This window comes from Bufo bufo, chromosome 2 (genome assembly GCF_905171765.1).
Source record: "Bufo bufo chromosome 2, aBufBuf1.1, whole genome shotgun sequence".
NCBI lineage: Eukaryota > Metazoa > Chordata > Amphibia > Anura > Bufonidae > Bufo > Bufo bufo.
Genome location: NC_053390.1, coordinates 142,846,094 through 142,863,552, shown reverse-complemented (window position 1 = coordinate 142,863,552; position 17,459 = coordinate 142,846,094). Strand labels below are relative to the sequence as shown.

At 47.1% G+C, this 17,459-nt stretch overlaps 1 protein-coding gene across 1 annotated transcript in view; it reads right to left on the bottom strand.

Moving 5' to 3' along the window:
• Positions 1-16,677, bottom strand: part of FAM81B (family with sequence similarity 81 member B) — a 90,060-nt gene extending 73,383 nt beyond the window's left edge. Inside the window, exons 1-2 of the mRNA XM_040420198.1 lie at positions 16,617-16,677; positions 14,757-14,822 (exon numbers count right to left, since the gene is read on the bottom strand). Of these exons, the coding sequence (XP_040276132.1) occupies positions 14,757-14,800 (44 nt within the window). The 5' untranslated portion in view covers positions 14,801-14,822; positions 16,617-16,677. The remainder of the gene's footprint in view (positions 1-14,756; positions 14,823-16,616) is intronic.
• Between the last annotated feature and the right edge of the window lie 782 nt (positions 16,678-17,459).

The following is a 17,459-nucleotide window of genomic DNA, read 5'->3' as shown; positions in this document are numbered from 1 at the left end:
TCCTTCTCAAAAAATAAGGACTAATGGGAACCACATCATGAACTGTTCCTGATGGGTGAGGACCCGTTGGCATTGTTTTAATGTTTCTTTTCCAGGTTGCCCTAGTTTGTCCTCACCCTGATGGACATGTACTGTAAGGACTCCCTCCATCTTCATCATCATTTAACCCCTTGCATCCAAGTTTTACATTGTTTTATCCCCTTTCTCAGGTTACTTAATAACCCCATGGAACAATGGTTCTTAAAGGGTTTCTACCACCAGAAATACTGTTATGTAGCTGACTGACATTAGTGATGCGCTAATGTCAGCACTACATAACAGTATGCTTTTTACCTTTCTCCCTACAGCCGTTTTGGTCAAATAAGCACTTTTATAATATGCTAATGAGCCTCTAGGTGCTATGTGGGCGTAAAATCAGCACCTAGAGGCTCCGTCTCTTCTGGTGCCGGCTTCCTCACTGCGCCTGCGCCGAATACAGAAGTGAACAGCGCAGGCGCGGGATTTTGTCAACGATTCTGCGAACCGTCACATCAATCAAGAGGAGCGGGGCAGGCAGAACAGAGGACCTGGGCGGGATAAAGGGTGAGTAGACGGAGCCTCTAGATGCTGATTTTATGACCACATAGCACCTAGAGGCTCATTAGCATATTATAAAAGTGCTTTTTTTACCAAAACGGCTGCTGGGAGAAAGGTAAAAAACATACTGTTATGTAGTGCTGACATTAGCGCATCGCTAATGTCAGTCAGCTACATAACGTTATTTCTGGTGGTAGAAACCCTTTAATTATGCTGCTTTTAGACATTTTATATCTCCCATTGGATTACAATTAACTTTTCCTATTCCTGTGGATTACAATTGACTTTTTACCTGTTTCTAGAGGATTCTACTTCAAGTAAAAGGACTGAAGCCTTATTTGAGCACATTTTTGCACTAATAAAATTTGCACTATTTTCTAAAAGTGGTTATTGCAACGTAAAAAGCTTGCACCCAAAGAAAAGACTCAAACGAATACCTAAGCTCTTTGTGATACATACTGTCATGTTTTTGCACTAATTTTACCAGTTTACAGGTTATGTAACGTTTAAGTATAATATGCCCATTGTGTGTATTCTCTTCTAGGTGCCGCAATGTGACCTAATGCACTTTTTGTGAAATTGCACTTAACCAGAAATGTAGCAACTTACTGGTTATACCGAGAGGGAAACTGTTACTTAGGACACCCTACTCATGCGGGCAGGAACCTCAGGTAGCCGTTATATGTTTTGTCTATGTACGGTATGTCATATGTGTAATACATGCAGCACTTTGTATTTATTTGGGTACCCCAGAGCTGGTTCCTCTCCCTCCTAAGCATAAGCCGAGGGCGGCTTAACTCGAAGTAAGGGCGGATGTAATACCCCAGAGTTGTGTTACGAAACTCTTTTATCCCACTACAACCTGTTAAGTGTATTTACCTTGTCATCTAATGTAATTTTATATAATATTCTCACAAATGTGCATTGTAAAACCTTGTTAATTGTATATTGCTGTAATTTCCATGTTCACCAGCAGGTGGCAGCAATGTGTTAGCAAGGAGTTAACTCAGTTTAGTGTCCCTAGGCTGGAATAGTACATTCCAGTTTATCTCCCCCCTCTGTGAGCAGAGTGGCTGCGCCCACATCCTGCCTCATGGGGAGGGAAGGAAGTTAAGTTAGTGTGCCAGCCACCCCTACTAGGGGAAGGCTGTGCATGTAGGAGCTCCCAGATATAGGGATCCAAAGCCAGGATCTTGTCTCGGCTGAGACATTGATCATCATCCCCAGCCTGAGCCCTTCAGTCTCAGCTGGAAGAAGCAAGCAGACAACTCCAGTTCCAGGAAGAACCATACCCTGTGAAGATAGCTGTGAGTACAGATCAGAGACCCAGGAGAAGCCAAATTCCACCTCAGCTAGTCAGTCCCCAGACAGCAGAAGATAGAAAGCGCAGAAGCCAAATTCCTGCCACATTACAGAGCTAACAAGCAGACGTCCCTTTCCTGCAAAAGCTCCAGGCACATGATAGAGCAGAAGATATATTCCTGCCACAAATTGCCAATACCTGCTGGGACCAAAGTCTAATGCTGTACCTTGCTCGGATGAAAGCTATCACTAGTAAAGACAAGTTTGAACTTTACCCAAGGTCTGGATCTCAATTACTGCTGCGAATTCCTCAATTACTCCTACTAGCATCACACTCAATTTATTGCAAGTGAGCCAGGATCCAGGAGTCCAGCCATACCCAGGTAGGAGACACCGTTGACACTATTACCACTACCGTACAGAGACATTACACCACTCTGGCATTCTTAACCTGGTACGTGAGTTACAACACCCTAAAGGGTCCTGTGTTAGTACCCTGCGCACGCTGCAATTGGCGTCACAAACAAAACTATAGACTATTAAACCCATATCCTGACCCACTGCATAATTTGGCGTCCGTGTACCTTTACCCACGGTCCGGCTCATTGCACAGTCAGGTAAGCAAAGCTCGGCGGGGAGAGCAGGAGCGCCAGCGCTGGATGTAATTGGTAAGCAATGCTTCAATTTACAGTCCACAGCATGGGCACAAGGCACACACATTTGTGGCCATGAGCTCTACAATGACAACATTTTGACTGCCTGCAGCCACCACTAGAAGCACGGCTCTGTCCATTGTGTAGTGTAAGAAGCTGCTTACTGCAGTAACCAATTCCATTCGTAACAGTTCCGGTGTTCTGTTAGAAAACCTTAATTCGTCAGATTACCTTACCCCACGTGACTTCCAGGGGTGTGCGCCTCCACGCAAACGCAGTACCACGGCACGGCACCTACACGCAAGCGCATGGTTAAGGTAAAATTACAGTGAGCGTTGACTCATGGACGCGTGACGTGCCCAACCGCGCGTGCGCTCTCAGGGGTAAGGAGATCTTATGTTTTTTTGTCTTGTTAAATCTCCTTACCCTCACACTGCGCACAAGCGGATTTAGGGCAGCCAGCAATGAATCTGAAGCGCGCTGTGTTGTGAGGGTAAGGGTAAGGAGATTTTACAATCCGCTCATGCGCCGTGTGAGGGTAATGAGATTTAACAGGACAAAAGACTGTCAGAGCGCACGCGCAGGTGGGTGCACGCGTGGTGTCTGTGCGCGCGTCCATATGAGTCAACGCTGACTTGCGCGGAGGCGCTGTGCCGTGGTACTGCGCTTGCGCGGAGGTGTAAGGGAATCTGACGATTTAAGGTTTTCTGACAGAACACCGGAGCTACTCTGGAATATCTGATGGGTGGGGGTGCAGGATGTCAGACTCCACCAGTCAGATATTGATGGATATCCTCAGGATATGAGATAACTGTCTGATAAAAGTTGTTATAATGGCACAACCTCTTTAAAAGCATATGAATTTACAAAACTCCTTTTAAAAGCAATTATAATAAACCTATATTTACAAAGCTTCTGAGGTCCCCTGTCACGGAACCATGACCCAGACGTACAACAAGAGATAAGTGAAAATAAGAAGGCTTTATTAAAAATAAAGCTGTAAAGCAAAAGTCCAAACGGATGGTGAAACCGAGCAGAGTCTTTGCGAAGCCAGAGGTCAGGAACCAGAAGGGTAGTCAGACGAAGCCAGGATCAGGAACCAGCAGGGTAGTCAGACGAAGCCAGGATCAGGAACCAGCAGGGTAGTCAGACGAAGCCAGGATCAGGAATCAGCAGGGTAGTCAGACGAAGCCAGGATCAGGAACCAGAAGGAGCAGCAGTCTTAGAAGCATGTGAACACAAGAGGACCAAGCAAGGAACTGAAGCCACAGACCTCCTATATATATGAGCTAGGCATCCAGCTCCTCCCAGGGGAAGGAGGAGCCGCAGGGTGGAAGGCTACAAGAAACCCAGGACCCAAGATGGCCGCCAGCACATGTCAAACGAAGGAGAGCAGCAAGCAGGTAAGACCATGACAGTACCTCCCCCTCAAGGGCCCCTCCTCCGCGGAGCACAAAACGGTTTCTGAGGGAAGCGTGCGTGGAAGGCTCGGAGCAAGGCAGGAGCATGGACATCTGCGGAGGGAACCCAGGAACGCTCCTCTGGACCATAACCACGCCAATGGACCAAAAACTGCAACCGACCGCGGACCAGGCGTGAGTCCAGGATATTGCTCACCTCATATTCCTCACGATTGCCCACTTGGACCGGACGAGGCCGAGGAACCGAGGAAGTGAAACGATTACACACCAGTGGCTTCAACAGGGAGACATGAAACACGTTGGAGATCCGCATGCCAGGAGGAAGCGCAAGGGCATAGGCTACCGGGTTTACCCTGCGAAGCACTCGGAAGGGACCAACAAAGCGAGGCGCCAGCTTGGGAGTGGGCACTCGAAGGTTGAGGTTGCGGGTGGACAACCATACACGGTCTCCGACCTGGTAGGAAGGAGCAGGCGCTCGTCTGCGATCAGCCTGGAATCTCTGGCGCTGCGCAGAGACCTCAAGGGACTTCTGGATCTGTACCCAAGAAGCATGTAGGACGGAAAGGTGATCCTCCACAGCCGGAATATCCTGGGGAGAGAATACCTCCGGTAACACGGCAGGTTGGAACCCATAATTGGCCATGAAGGGAGACGTCCCAGAGGAAGAGTTCACCGCCGTGTTCCTGGCAAACTCAGCCCAAGGCAGGAGGTCAACCCAATTGTCTTGGTGATCGGAGACATAGCAACGAAGGAATTGCTCCAAGGCCTGATTGGATCGTTCTGCGGCCCCATTGGACTGAGGGTGGTAGGCCGAGGAGAAGGAGAGATGAATCCCCAACTGGGAGCAAAAGGCGCGCCAGAACCTGGACACAAACTGACTCCCCCGATCCGACACAATCTCCTTAGGCAAACCGTGCAACCGGAAGACCTCCCTGGCAAAAATCGTGGCCAACTCTTGTGCAGAGGGTAACTTCTTGAGAGGAACACAGTGGCACATTTTGGAAAACCGATCCACAATCATGAGAATGACCGTATGGCCTCGGGATGCAGGGAGGTCCACAATGAAATCCATCCCCAGGTGTGACCATGGGCGCTCCCCGGTGGCTATGGGTTGCAGAAGGCCCAACGGAAGGTGCCGAGGGGACTTACTCTGGGCACAAACGGAGCATGCCGCTACATATGCGGCGATGTCGGAACGTAGGGAAGGCCACCAGAACAGACGTGAAACAGCCCAGGACAGCTGATTCTTTCCAGGATGCCCCGCGGTCTTGGAGTTATGGTAGGTTCGCAACAACCGAGTGCGCAACTCCTCAGGCACAAAACATCTGCCGTTGGGTCTCCCAGAGGGAGCACCAGATTGAGCCGCCAAAATCTGCTCACCCAGGGGAGAGGTCAGGCTGGTGCGAATGGCGGCCAGGATCTGATTCGGAGGTATGACCGAAGTCGGAATCGACTCCTCCCTGGACAGCTCGGAGTACTGCCGTGATAAGGCATCCGCCCTGATGTTCTTGGAACCGGGTAGGTAGGAGACCACGTAATTAAAACGTGACAAGAACAGAGCCCATCTGGCCTGACGTGGTGTCAATCTCTTGGCCTCAGAAAGGTAGGTCAGATTCTTGTGGTCCGTCAGGATGAGAACCGGAACCACCGAACCCTCGAGCAAGTGCCTCCATTCTTTAAGGGCCTGCACGATGGCCAATAACTCCCTGTCACCAATCTGATAGTTGCACTCCGCGGAAGACAGTTTCCGGGAGTAAAACCCACAAGGAAGCAGAGGACCCTCTGGTGTTCTACGCTGAGACAGAAGGGCGCCTACTCCCGTCTCAGACGCGTCCACCTCGAGGACAAAGGGCAACCCAGGGTTGGGATGCGACAGAATCGGAGCCGACACAAAGGCGGACTTTAGGGCCTCAAAAGCTCGGATGGCCTCGAGCGGCCAGACCTGGGAATTACTGCCCTTCCTGGTCAGATCCGTGAGAGGCTTGGCCAGCATGGAAAAGTCCCTGATGAACTTCCGATAATAATTGGCGAAGCCCAAAAAGCGCTGCAGGGAACGAAGACCACTGGGCTGGGGCCACTGTAAGACAGCCGAAACCTTCTCAGGATCCATGGAGAACCCCTCAGCGGAAATGATGTAACCTAAGAAGGTTACCTGGGATCGGTGAAATTCGCATTTCTCAAGCTTACCGAACAGCTTGTTCTCTCGTAACCGTTGCAACACTCGTCTGACATCCAGAATGTGGGCCTCCATGGATTCAGAATATACCAAGATGTCATCCAAATAGACTACCACACACTGCTGCAACAGGTCACGGAAAACATCGTTGATGAATTCCTGAAAGACTGCGGGCGCATTGCACAACCCAAAGGGCATAACCAAGGATTCGTAATGACCGGTCCTGGTGTTAAACGCGGTCTTCCACTCATCGCCCGCCTTGATCCTTACCAGGTTATATGCCGCCCTCAGGTCGAGTTTGGTAAAGACCGTGGCCCCTTTAAGGCGATCGAACAGCTCGGAAATCAAGGGTATCGGGTAAGCGTTCTTGATCGTGATGCGATTGAGACCCCTGTAATCGATGCAAGGCCTCAACTCACCGCCCTTCTTTTTCACAAAGAAAAATCCAGCCCCTGCCGGGGACGAAGATTTGCGAATGTGTCCGCGTGAAAGCGCCTCCCTCACGTACTCCTCCATGGCCTCATTCTCCGCTACCGACAGTGGATAGACTTTGCCACGAGGAGGAACGGCACCAGATTGTAACTCTATGGCACAATCGTATGGGCGGTGCGGAGGTAGGGCAACCGCGCGCACCTTATCGAATACATCCCGGTACTCCTCGTATTCAGGAGGCAACAGAGAGTCCGAGGAAGTACACAGCAACTTGACAGACCCATGGATGCAACTAGCCCCACACTGCGGTGACCACGAGAGGATCTCGACCGATCTCCAATCGAAAGTCGGATTATGCTTCTGGAGCCAGGGGTACCCCAAGACCACCGAGTAGTGTGGAGACGAAATAACCTGGAGGCAGACCGACTCTCTGTGAACGGCACCAATGGCTATCCCCACTGGAAGGGTCTCATGAGTCACGTGTGGCGGCAGAAGGGGTCTGCCGTCTATCGCCTCAAGAGCCAGTGGGGAACCTCGAGCCTGCAGAGGAATGGAATTGGCGGCAGCGAACACACTATCAATGAACAAACCACCAGCACCAGAGTCCACCAACGCCTGGGTCGTCACCGAGCCCCCGACCCAGGAGAGGACAACAGTGATCAGTGGTTTGTCAACACGGGAGACCGGGGACGAGGAGACTCCACCCAAGATCTGCCCCCGACAGGATCTCAGGGTACGAGCGTTTCCCGGACGGTTCGGACATGCCAACCGAAAATGCCCACCGAGACCACAGTACATGCATCGGCCCTCGCGTCTCCGGAGTGCCCTCTCCCCCTCGGACAGGCGAGCAAACCCCAGCTGCATGGGTTCACCCCCAGACAAGTCATCCCCAGGAGGCGTGGGAGGAGAGGGAGGCACGGGTGGGACAGCAAACGTAGGCACCAATCTGTTAGGAGACCTCCGCAGGTTCTCCTTAAAGGAAGGTCTCTCCCTGAGTCTGGTGTCAATCAAAATCAGGAAAGAAATAAGAGACTCGAGCTCAACTGGTAGGTCCTTAGCTGCAACCTCATCCTTCAAGGCATCCGAGAGACCATGAGAGAAAGCAGCGACCAGAGCCTCATTATTCCAGCCCACCTCTGCTGCCAGGGTACGAAACTCAATGGCGTATTCAGCTACGGATCGTGAACCCTGTCTGATGGACATAAGGAGCTTCGCAGCAGAGGCAGCACGAGCCGGCACATCGAATACCTTCCGAAGAGAAGCAACAAAACCGGAAAACTCGGCAACCACCGGATTGTTGTTCTCCCATAAAGGGCTGGCCCAGGCCAAGGCCTTGTCCGAGAGCAGCGAGATCAAGAAGCCCACCTTTGATCTCTCAGTAGGAAAGGCATGTGGCAGCAACTCGAAATAAATGCCCACCTGGTTAAGGAAACCTCGGCACTGAGTTGGCTCTCCCCCAAAGCGCTGTGGAAGAGGGGCAGAACCGGTCATACCCCGAAACACCGCAGACGCAACAACAGGTGTCTGGGTAGACTCTGGCGCAACAACCGGAGCGGCAGTAGGAGCGAGCCCAGGAGCGACAACCGACCCATCGGCAACGGGAGCGAAATGAGCCGTGCGTTCAAGCAGGGTTTGCAACGCCACAGCGAACCGACCCAACAGGTGATCCTGCTGATCAAGTCTGGCAACCAGCGTGGGTAGCGAGGATGGCCCTGTACCGTCAGAATTCATGGCTTGGTCCTAATGTCACGGAACCATGACCCAGACGTACAACAAGAGATAAGTGAAAATAAGAAGGCTTTATTGAAAATAAAGCTGTAAAGCAAAAGTCCAAACGGATGGTGAAACCGAGCAGAGTCTTTGCGAAGCCAGAGGTCAGGAACCAGAAGGGTAGTCAGACGAAGCCAGGATCAGGAACCAGCAGGGTAGTCAGACGAAGCCAGGATCAGGAACCAGCAGGGTAGTCAGACGAAGCCAGGATCAGGAACCAGCAGGGTAGTCAGACGAAGCCAGGATCAGGAACCAGAAGGAGCAGCAGTCTTAGAAGCATGTGAACACAAGAGGACCAAGCAAGGAACTGAAGCCACAGACCTCCTATATATATGAGCTAGGCATCCAGCTCCTCCCAGGGGAAGGAGGAGCCGCAGGGTGGAAGGCTACAAGAAACCCAGGACCCAAGATGGCCGCCAGCACATGTCAAACGAAGGAGAGCAGCAAGCAGGTAAGACCATGACATCCCCATAGAGGTACCCTAAATTTTGTCATGTAAGGCCTTATTCACACTTCAGGGCCTGCGATAACATCTGTGAGAAGACAGTCGGTGTATCATCCATGGAGACTCTGAAGGATCCGTGCCTCCATTTTTTGGCCTCCATGCATCATCAGTATTCCACACGCATTGCTAGACTGAAAAGTTCATTTCCAGAGCAGTGGTGTAACTAGAGTTTTATGGGCTCCAGGGCCCCCACCCCCACCCCCACTTCGTACCCCTCACACCTTCTGTGACTGATTGTTACACCCCTTGTCTCTGGTAATAATAATATCCATTGATGTGTGAACAAACACGTTATAATAAATGGATCTATGTACAGTCTGAGTAGAACTTGGAAAGCACCCGTCTATGATTTACTTATGTCTGAATAAGGACTCCTTCACACGCCCATTGGTTGGCCATTATGTGCATTGGGGACAGCAATTTTGCAGTCCCCAATGCACAGGCAGAATGCATGCGGCTGCCGCATATGGATCAAGACCCATTCAACTTAAGAGGGTCCATGATCTGTCTGCACTGTAAAAAATAGAACAAGTTGTTTTTTTTTTGCGGTGTGGAGGAACGGAGAGGAACCATGCCTCCGTTACGCACCTTCTGGATCCATTCAAGTGAAAGGGTCCACCCGCTATTTGCGGGTCGCAATACGAGCACGGCCGGGCAACAGTCGTGTGCATAAGGCCTACGGCTGCTTTCATACAGTCAGTGTTTTATCAGTGATTTCCAATGTAGTGGGAAGCAGGAAAAAAGAATCCAAATTGGGTATAATATGAAAAAAAACAAAAAACACAATTTTTACTGCATTCACTATACCGTAAAACTGACTTGTGCTCTTCTTTCTCCAGGTCAGTACAATTACAGCGATACTACATGTGTAGTTTTTCTTGCATTTTAATACTGAAAAAAAATAATCTGTTGAAAAAAATTATTTTTTCTTCTCATCAGCGTATTCTGACCCCCATAACTATTTTATAGTTTGAGGGCAAATTTTTTGTGGGATGATCTGTAGTTTTTGCTAATACCATTTTGGGGTGTGTATGACTTTTTTTTTATCACTTCTTCAATTATTTTGGAAAGTAAAGTGATGAAAAAACTGTTAATCGGCCATTTTTTTCTGTTATGCTATTCACCGTATGGGATTCTTTAAAATATATTTTAATAGTACGGGCGTTATTGGACTTACTTTCGGGTTTTAGCCCTCTTAGACACCGTGGTTACATTTGACCACGGCATCTGAGGGGTTAAATGTACATGGCCGGCATTACTGTGAAACAGCAGGCACCTGGCGGCTATGGCATTCGCTCCACTCCAGAGTGGGCGCCATCTTTAAGGAACCGACATCCGCTGTACATGTACGATGGATGTCAGGAAGGGGTTAATTAGATAAAACGAAGAAGATGAGCAACAGGGGCGTACATAGAAATCATTGGTCATTATATCAAGAATCTGATGCGAGTCCCTGTGCCCTGTCCCTGGCCCCTCTCGCTACCTGCCTTGGCTCATCCCTGTTCCACCCTATTTTTACCTACAAATAAAGAATAAAAAAATGTACCATGCAGTCTATTCAGACACCACCCAGCCATTCATGCACTGCAAGTTTCTTATGGGCAAACTTCCCCTACCCCATCACAGACTGCTGCAAACTTACCAGCCACTTCCCGTCACCCACCACCATGAACAGCTATCATGCCCCCTTCCTCCATGAACTGTGTCTGCAATCCTATCAGCCCCCCCCCCCCCCCCATGAACTGTACGGTGACTGCATTCTTATGAGTCACCCATAACACCCCTTAGGCTACATGTACATCTGTAGCAGAGGTTACGCCAGGAGCCTTCAGTGCAGATTCCGGCAAAAATAAATGACACAAGAACTCTGTATGCAGCAGTATTTCATCTGCCAAAATGCCTGTACTCATGCTGGTTACCGATGGACCCCATTATTAAATAGGATAATGCAAGTGCCCGTGGTGTTCAGCATATGAAGTCTGACGATGTCAGTTTTCAATACTGGAATCTGCAAGTGTGCACCTAACCTTAACCCGTGAACTGTGCCTGCTGATGCCATCTTTTATCTCGTGTGCCATTCTTTCCTCCATGAACTGCGCCTGCTGCTGTTTCACACCCCCTTCCCTCACACGGCTGTTACTGTGGCAGAGTGCACTCAGGGCCCACGACAGATCTTTACAGCGCTGGACTGGAGTCTGGACTGGTGACGCTGCTGGATCAGGTCAGGTCCCGACCGGTCAACCAGGTCACAATCTGAGGCGTGCTGGCAGAGGAACAGGGCCAGGACAAGGTATTTTGGTGCCCTAGGCAGAATACGTAAATGTCGCCCCCTTTGTAGAGTTAATTAGACTACCTTACTTACTACAAAAATTCATTTTAAAACATTTTACAAGGTGCAAGCAAAGTATACTAAAGTATTTAATCCAGTCATAACTGATGTTTCTCTGATTGATGTTGTCCACTTTTTTTCTAATCCATTTATCCCAGACCGCCATGAAAAGTTCTCCTAAAGGGCTCATGCACACGACCTTTGTTGTTTTGCGGTCCGTTTTTTCACGGATCCGTTATTCCGTATCTGAGTTTATTTTTCTCTGATTTAAGTCCTCTTCCGTTCCGTTATTGCACAAAACATATCCGTATGGTTTCCGTATTTGATCAGTTTTTTGCGGATCGGAAACAGTAACTTATTAATCACCAAACACATGAGCAATATGGGCTGGGCATAGCATTTCTACAGTATGGATCCACAAAATACGGATGACATACGGATGTGTTTCGTGTGAGTTCCGTATTTTCTGCGGACCCATTGACTTGAATGGGGCCTCGGACCGTGATTTGCGGACAATAATAGGACATGCTCTACTGTTTTGCAGAACGGAAATACAGAAATACGGAAATGGAATGCACACGGAGCAACTTCCGTTGTTTTTGCGGACCCATTAAAGTGAGTGGTTCCACATAAGCAAAAAACCCGGAACGGAAGCGGAAAGAAAATACGTTAGTCTGCAAAGTCTCTATGGCCAGTGACGTAGCTACAAGGGGCTAAAAGGTAGCTGTCCCAGCTGAGTCTGGGGACCCAAAGATTCCTCTGCCACATACAGTAACAAGACACCAGTATTATGACTGACACATTAACTTTGCAGTCTGTTACAGATTTTGCATTTGGGTAAAATCAGCTGCTGCAGAACCTCATAACACACCTCAGCTTCTACAGAACCTCATAACACACACCTCAGCTTCTACAGAACCTCATAACACACACTTCAGCTGCTGCAGAACCTCATAATATACACCTCAGCTTCTACAGAACTTCATAATACACACCTCAGCTGCTACAGAACCTCATAATACACACCTCAGCTGCTGCAGAACCTCATAATAATTTCCTCAGCTGCTACAGAACCTCATAATAATTTCCTCAGCTGCTACAGAACCTCATAACACACACCTCAGCAGCTGCAGATCATAATACACACATGAACTGCTGCAGAACCTCATAATAAACAACTCAGCCGCTGCAGAAGATAATACTACACACCTCAGCTGCTACAGAACCTCATAATACACACCTCAGCTGCTACAGAACCTCATAATACACACCTCAGCTGCTACAGAACCTCATAATACACACCTCAGCTTCTACAGAACCTCATAATACACACCTCAGCTGCTGCAGAACCTCATAATACACACCTCAGCTGCTGCAGATCCTCATAATACATACTTCAGCTGCTACAGAACCTCATAATACATACCTCAGCTGCTACAGAACCTCATAATACACACCTCAGCTGCTACAGAACCTCATAATACACACCTCAGCTGCTACAGAACCTCATAGTACACACCTCAGCTGCTACAGAACCACATAGTACACATCACAGCTGCTGCAGAACCTCATAACACACACTTCAGCTGCTGCAGAACCTCATAATACACACCTCAGCTGCTGCAGAACCTCATAATACACACCTCAGCTGCTGCAGAACCTCATAATAACTTCCTCAGCTGCTACAGAACCTCATACTACACACCTCAGCTGCTACAGAACCTCATAATACACACCTCAGCTGCTGCAGAACATAATACACACATGAACTGCTGCAGAACCTCATAATAAACAACTCAGCCGCTGCAGAAGATAATACTACACACCTCAGCTGCTACAGAACCTCATAATACACACCTCAGCTGCTACAGAACCTCATAATACACACCTCAGCTGCTACAGAACCTCATAATACACACCTCAGCTTCTACAGAACCTCATAATACACACCTCAGCTGCTGCAGAACCTCATAATACACACCTCAGCTGCTACAGAACCTCATAATACACACCTCAGCTGCTACAGAACCACATAGTACACATCACAGCTGCTGCAGAACCTCATAACACACACCTCAGCTGCTGCAGAACCTCATAATACACACCTCAGCTGCTACAGAACCTCATAATACACACCTCAGCTGCTACAGAACCTCATAATACACACCTCAGCTGCTACAGAACCTCATAATACACACCTCAGTTGCTACAGAACCTCATAATACACACCGCAGCTGCTACAGAACCACATAGTACACATCACAGCTGCTGCAGAACCTCATAATACATACCTCAGCAGCTACAGAACCTCATAATACACACCTCAGCTGCTGCAGAACCTCATAATAACTTCCTCAGCTGCTACAGAACCTCATAATACACACCTCAGCTGCTACAGAACCTCATAATACACACCTCAGCTGCTGCAGAACCTCTTAATCTCCTCAGCTGCTACAGAACCTCATAATACACACTTCAGCAGCTGCAGATCATAATACACACATGAACTGCTGCAGAACCTCATAATAAACAACTCAGCCGCTGCAGAAGATAATACTACATACCTCAGCCGCTGAAGAACATACCGGTAATACATACCTCAGCTGCTGCTGAACTTAATAATCTGATGCTACAGAACATAAGGCTTTGATCACATCTGTGTTAGCGGCCTCTGCCCTAGATCAGGTCATAAATGCTGGACAGGATTTTGCAGCCTGCCAGACTCCATGATAAAAAACCCTCAGATCTCATCATAGTCAGGGGGATCCGTCAGGTGCTTTCATCTATAATGTGCCATATTCGGCACTACCCTGATTTCACTGTTGTGCATCTATGACAGAGCAGAACAGCGAAAGTCACTAGTGCGGTTGTGAACAAAGCCTAATACACACCCTAGATGCTGCAGAACATTATAATAGTGACAAGAGAACTACAAGTCTCATCATAACCATTGTTAAAATTAGAGGGTAATAGATGGGAAGGGTTAAAAGGAGAAAACTACAACTCTGAGCATGTACAGATTGTTATTATGGGACACTAGTGAACATTACAGAGATAGGGTATAGGAGGATAGAACTACAACTCCCAGCATGGCCAGATTGTTATTATAGAGTGTTAGTGGACATTATTTGAAAACTCCTACCATTTCTGGGATGTTCTTATGGGCTACCACAGAACATTACAACTTGGCGATGGTGACATCACACAGGTCCTTCACTACTACTCCTCTGCACTGCTGAGCTCTTCCTGCACTGGTCACATGACGATGACATCCCACAGGTTTCTCTCCACCTGGTACCTTCTCCTTTTGCAAAGCTAGCTTGCAAAAGTAATAAAGGGATGGGCCTTTCATTCATAGCAGGGACCCCTACCCCCAAGGACGTGCCGCCATTGGAGGTATGCCACTGATGAGCAGCAATATGACAGATAAATATAACAGACGGATTCCGAACTTGTCACTGAGACGTCAGAAGTCAAACTCAACTTGAATGACATAATATTAATAATTATATGCACAAATACAATCCTATCAGAATCTGAAAGCCACGATAAAACATAGAAAGTTTCCGTGGACTCCTAGAACCACTCTTACCTGTCAGAGAAGGGGACAAGCTGCACAAAGTTTTCTCTTGACATTTTACTTTTCCTGAAATTTTATCTGAAGAAAACATACAAATAATGATTAATCTTCAGACCGATATCTGTGATTATTACAATGTAGAAGAACACTGACTCCGAGCTTCCAATACCCAGGGAGAGCTTTCTGCTGTGCTCCAGAAACAATTACACATTAACTATTAATTATCAGGTCTCTGGGGGGTTATAACTATCTACTGTATGCATGAGAGCACATAGCAGTGCTCAGTGTGCGGGTACACGGCCAGAATAGCTACTGTGTTTGATATTGGCTGTATCTATTTGTCTATCTAATATACAGTATTTCATATCAATTATCTATCTAGCATCTATCTATCATCTCATGTCTATCTAATTATCTATCTCATATCTATCTACCTACCTATCTAATATACAGTATTTCATATCAATTATCTATCTAGCATCTCATGTCTATCTAATTATCTATCTCATTTCTATCTATCTAATTATCTCTCATATCTATCTATCTAATTATCTATCTATCTATAAATCTAAATTATCCACGGCCCTTCCGTAAGTAAAATCAACGTAGATTTATTCACCAACGCAACGTTTCGATCCACATACTGGAACTATTCTCAAGCAGTGAGAATAGTTCCAGTATGTGGACCGAAACGTTACATTGGTGAATAAATCTACATTGATTTTACTTACGGAAGGGCCGTGGATAATTTTTATTTATAACTTTTTGGGGGATTGGATCGCTCCAACAGTCGCTGGCACTCGCTCTCAACTAGCTTCTGCTGTGCTGCTCACAAGCTTTAGACTTTATCTATCTATCTCATATCTATCTCATATCTATCTCATATCTATCTCATATCTATCTCATATCTATCTCATATCTATCTCATATCTATCTCATATATATCTCATATCTATCTCATATCTATCTCATATATATCTCATATCTATCTCATATATATCTCATATCTATCTCATATATATCTCATATCTATCTCATATCTATCTCATATCTATCTCCCTATGTATCCATCTCATATCTATCTTTCTGTACGACATTTCTATGGTTTCATCCTACACCCCATAATCATACATACAGGGTAATTGGCTTCCTATCAAATTGGTTCTTGTGAATCTGACAAATTCAGACTGTGAGCTACAATGAGGACGGGACAGATGTACGTGACAATCTCTGTACATCGTGGAATAAGTATGCACTATATAAGACAGATAGAAATCAGATTTAAGATAGAAAAAAGGACCCAAACTGCAAAAAATGAGAGCTGCACACGTAATTAATATAATTGGCCTTTCCAAACATATTAAAACAAGTGAAAATAATTGTACAATTTCTACTATACTCTGTGTATCAGTTCCAGGCATTATAAAGATCTCTGCTTGATTTCAATGAACAGAAACCTTCAGTGCTTCCAGTACATCTATGACACTGGCTTTATGTCAGGATACCACCATCCCAGCAAGCAAGAAGTTAAATGGAGAAATTAGAATTGAAAACAAGAACCCTGGAGCTGGAAATGTGTATTAGTTCTGTGACTCTATACAGTTAATTATTTACAGTCATTTGGAGGGTCAGATTTTAGCTCAGCACAGACTGCGGTCTGCCGGGCCCTATCTGACGCCGCACAACACCATTCCCTGGAGACGGCAAAGCCACCAAACTTGTTCTACCTATGGAGGAAACTTTTAGCTAATCTTTGACACAAGCAACAGCAGCCAGCAGCCCCTGAGACCCCCTCTACAGGTCACAGCACAGATATGGGGCCCCCAGAACAAGAGCCTTAGGTCCTTACATCTAGCCATATCACACATTTACCTGTATGTCTGTGCAGGTGACAGCTCTGGCATGCTCTCACCCAGGCTTGGCATCAGCTTTCTCGCCCCTCTCTCAATAGACTGCTGCCTGCTTGTGTTTACTGCCGTCTCCTGGCTACAGGAATGCTAACCTCCCCACTTGTCCAGTCTATAGGAACTGTAATGAAGTGCTGAGCACACTCCTATAGCTGCATCAAGTGGCTGTGGGACTCCTGGGATCCAGTATGCCGAATATTGTATTTATGCTAAAGCCTAATGTTAAAGTTTATTTAGGTTTCTAGGTGATGTGGTGAAGATGATTTTGACATTTAAAGCGTTTTTTCCATCTCTGTCTTTGATAGCCAATATGGGAATAAGGCTACAGTCATATGAGAAAAAAAATGGCCATGAAAAATGGACACCCGGTCATTAAAAACAGATTCATTCAATTGGCTTTTTGTTTTAATCACAAACCCCCTGCAGTGTCCTCAGTATACATTATGCCCTCCATAGTGCCCCCTGGATATCAAACATCCCACCATAATGCCCCAGTATGATTAATGACCTCCTACTATTATTAATGCCCCCATAATTGTCCCCTGCAGTATTATTAATGCTCCATTATTGCCAGGGGAGCACCACCAATTAGGTGAGGTGAGGTGAGGTGAGGCGATTGCCTCAGGCAGCACCAGGTAGGGGCAAGAGGGGCAGCAGAAAGAGATTATCTGTTTCTGCAGTATAGTATTGGGCAGCACAGTATGTGGCGCTGTATTACCCTGTATGTTTTGTAGTGCTGTATGTAATGTTTTCCAAGTATGTCTTTAACAGTAGGACTGGGGGGGAGGGGTTAGGTTAAGAAATTGGC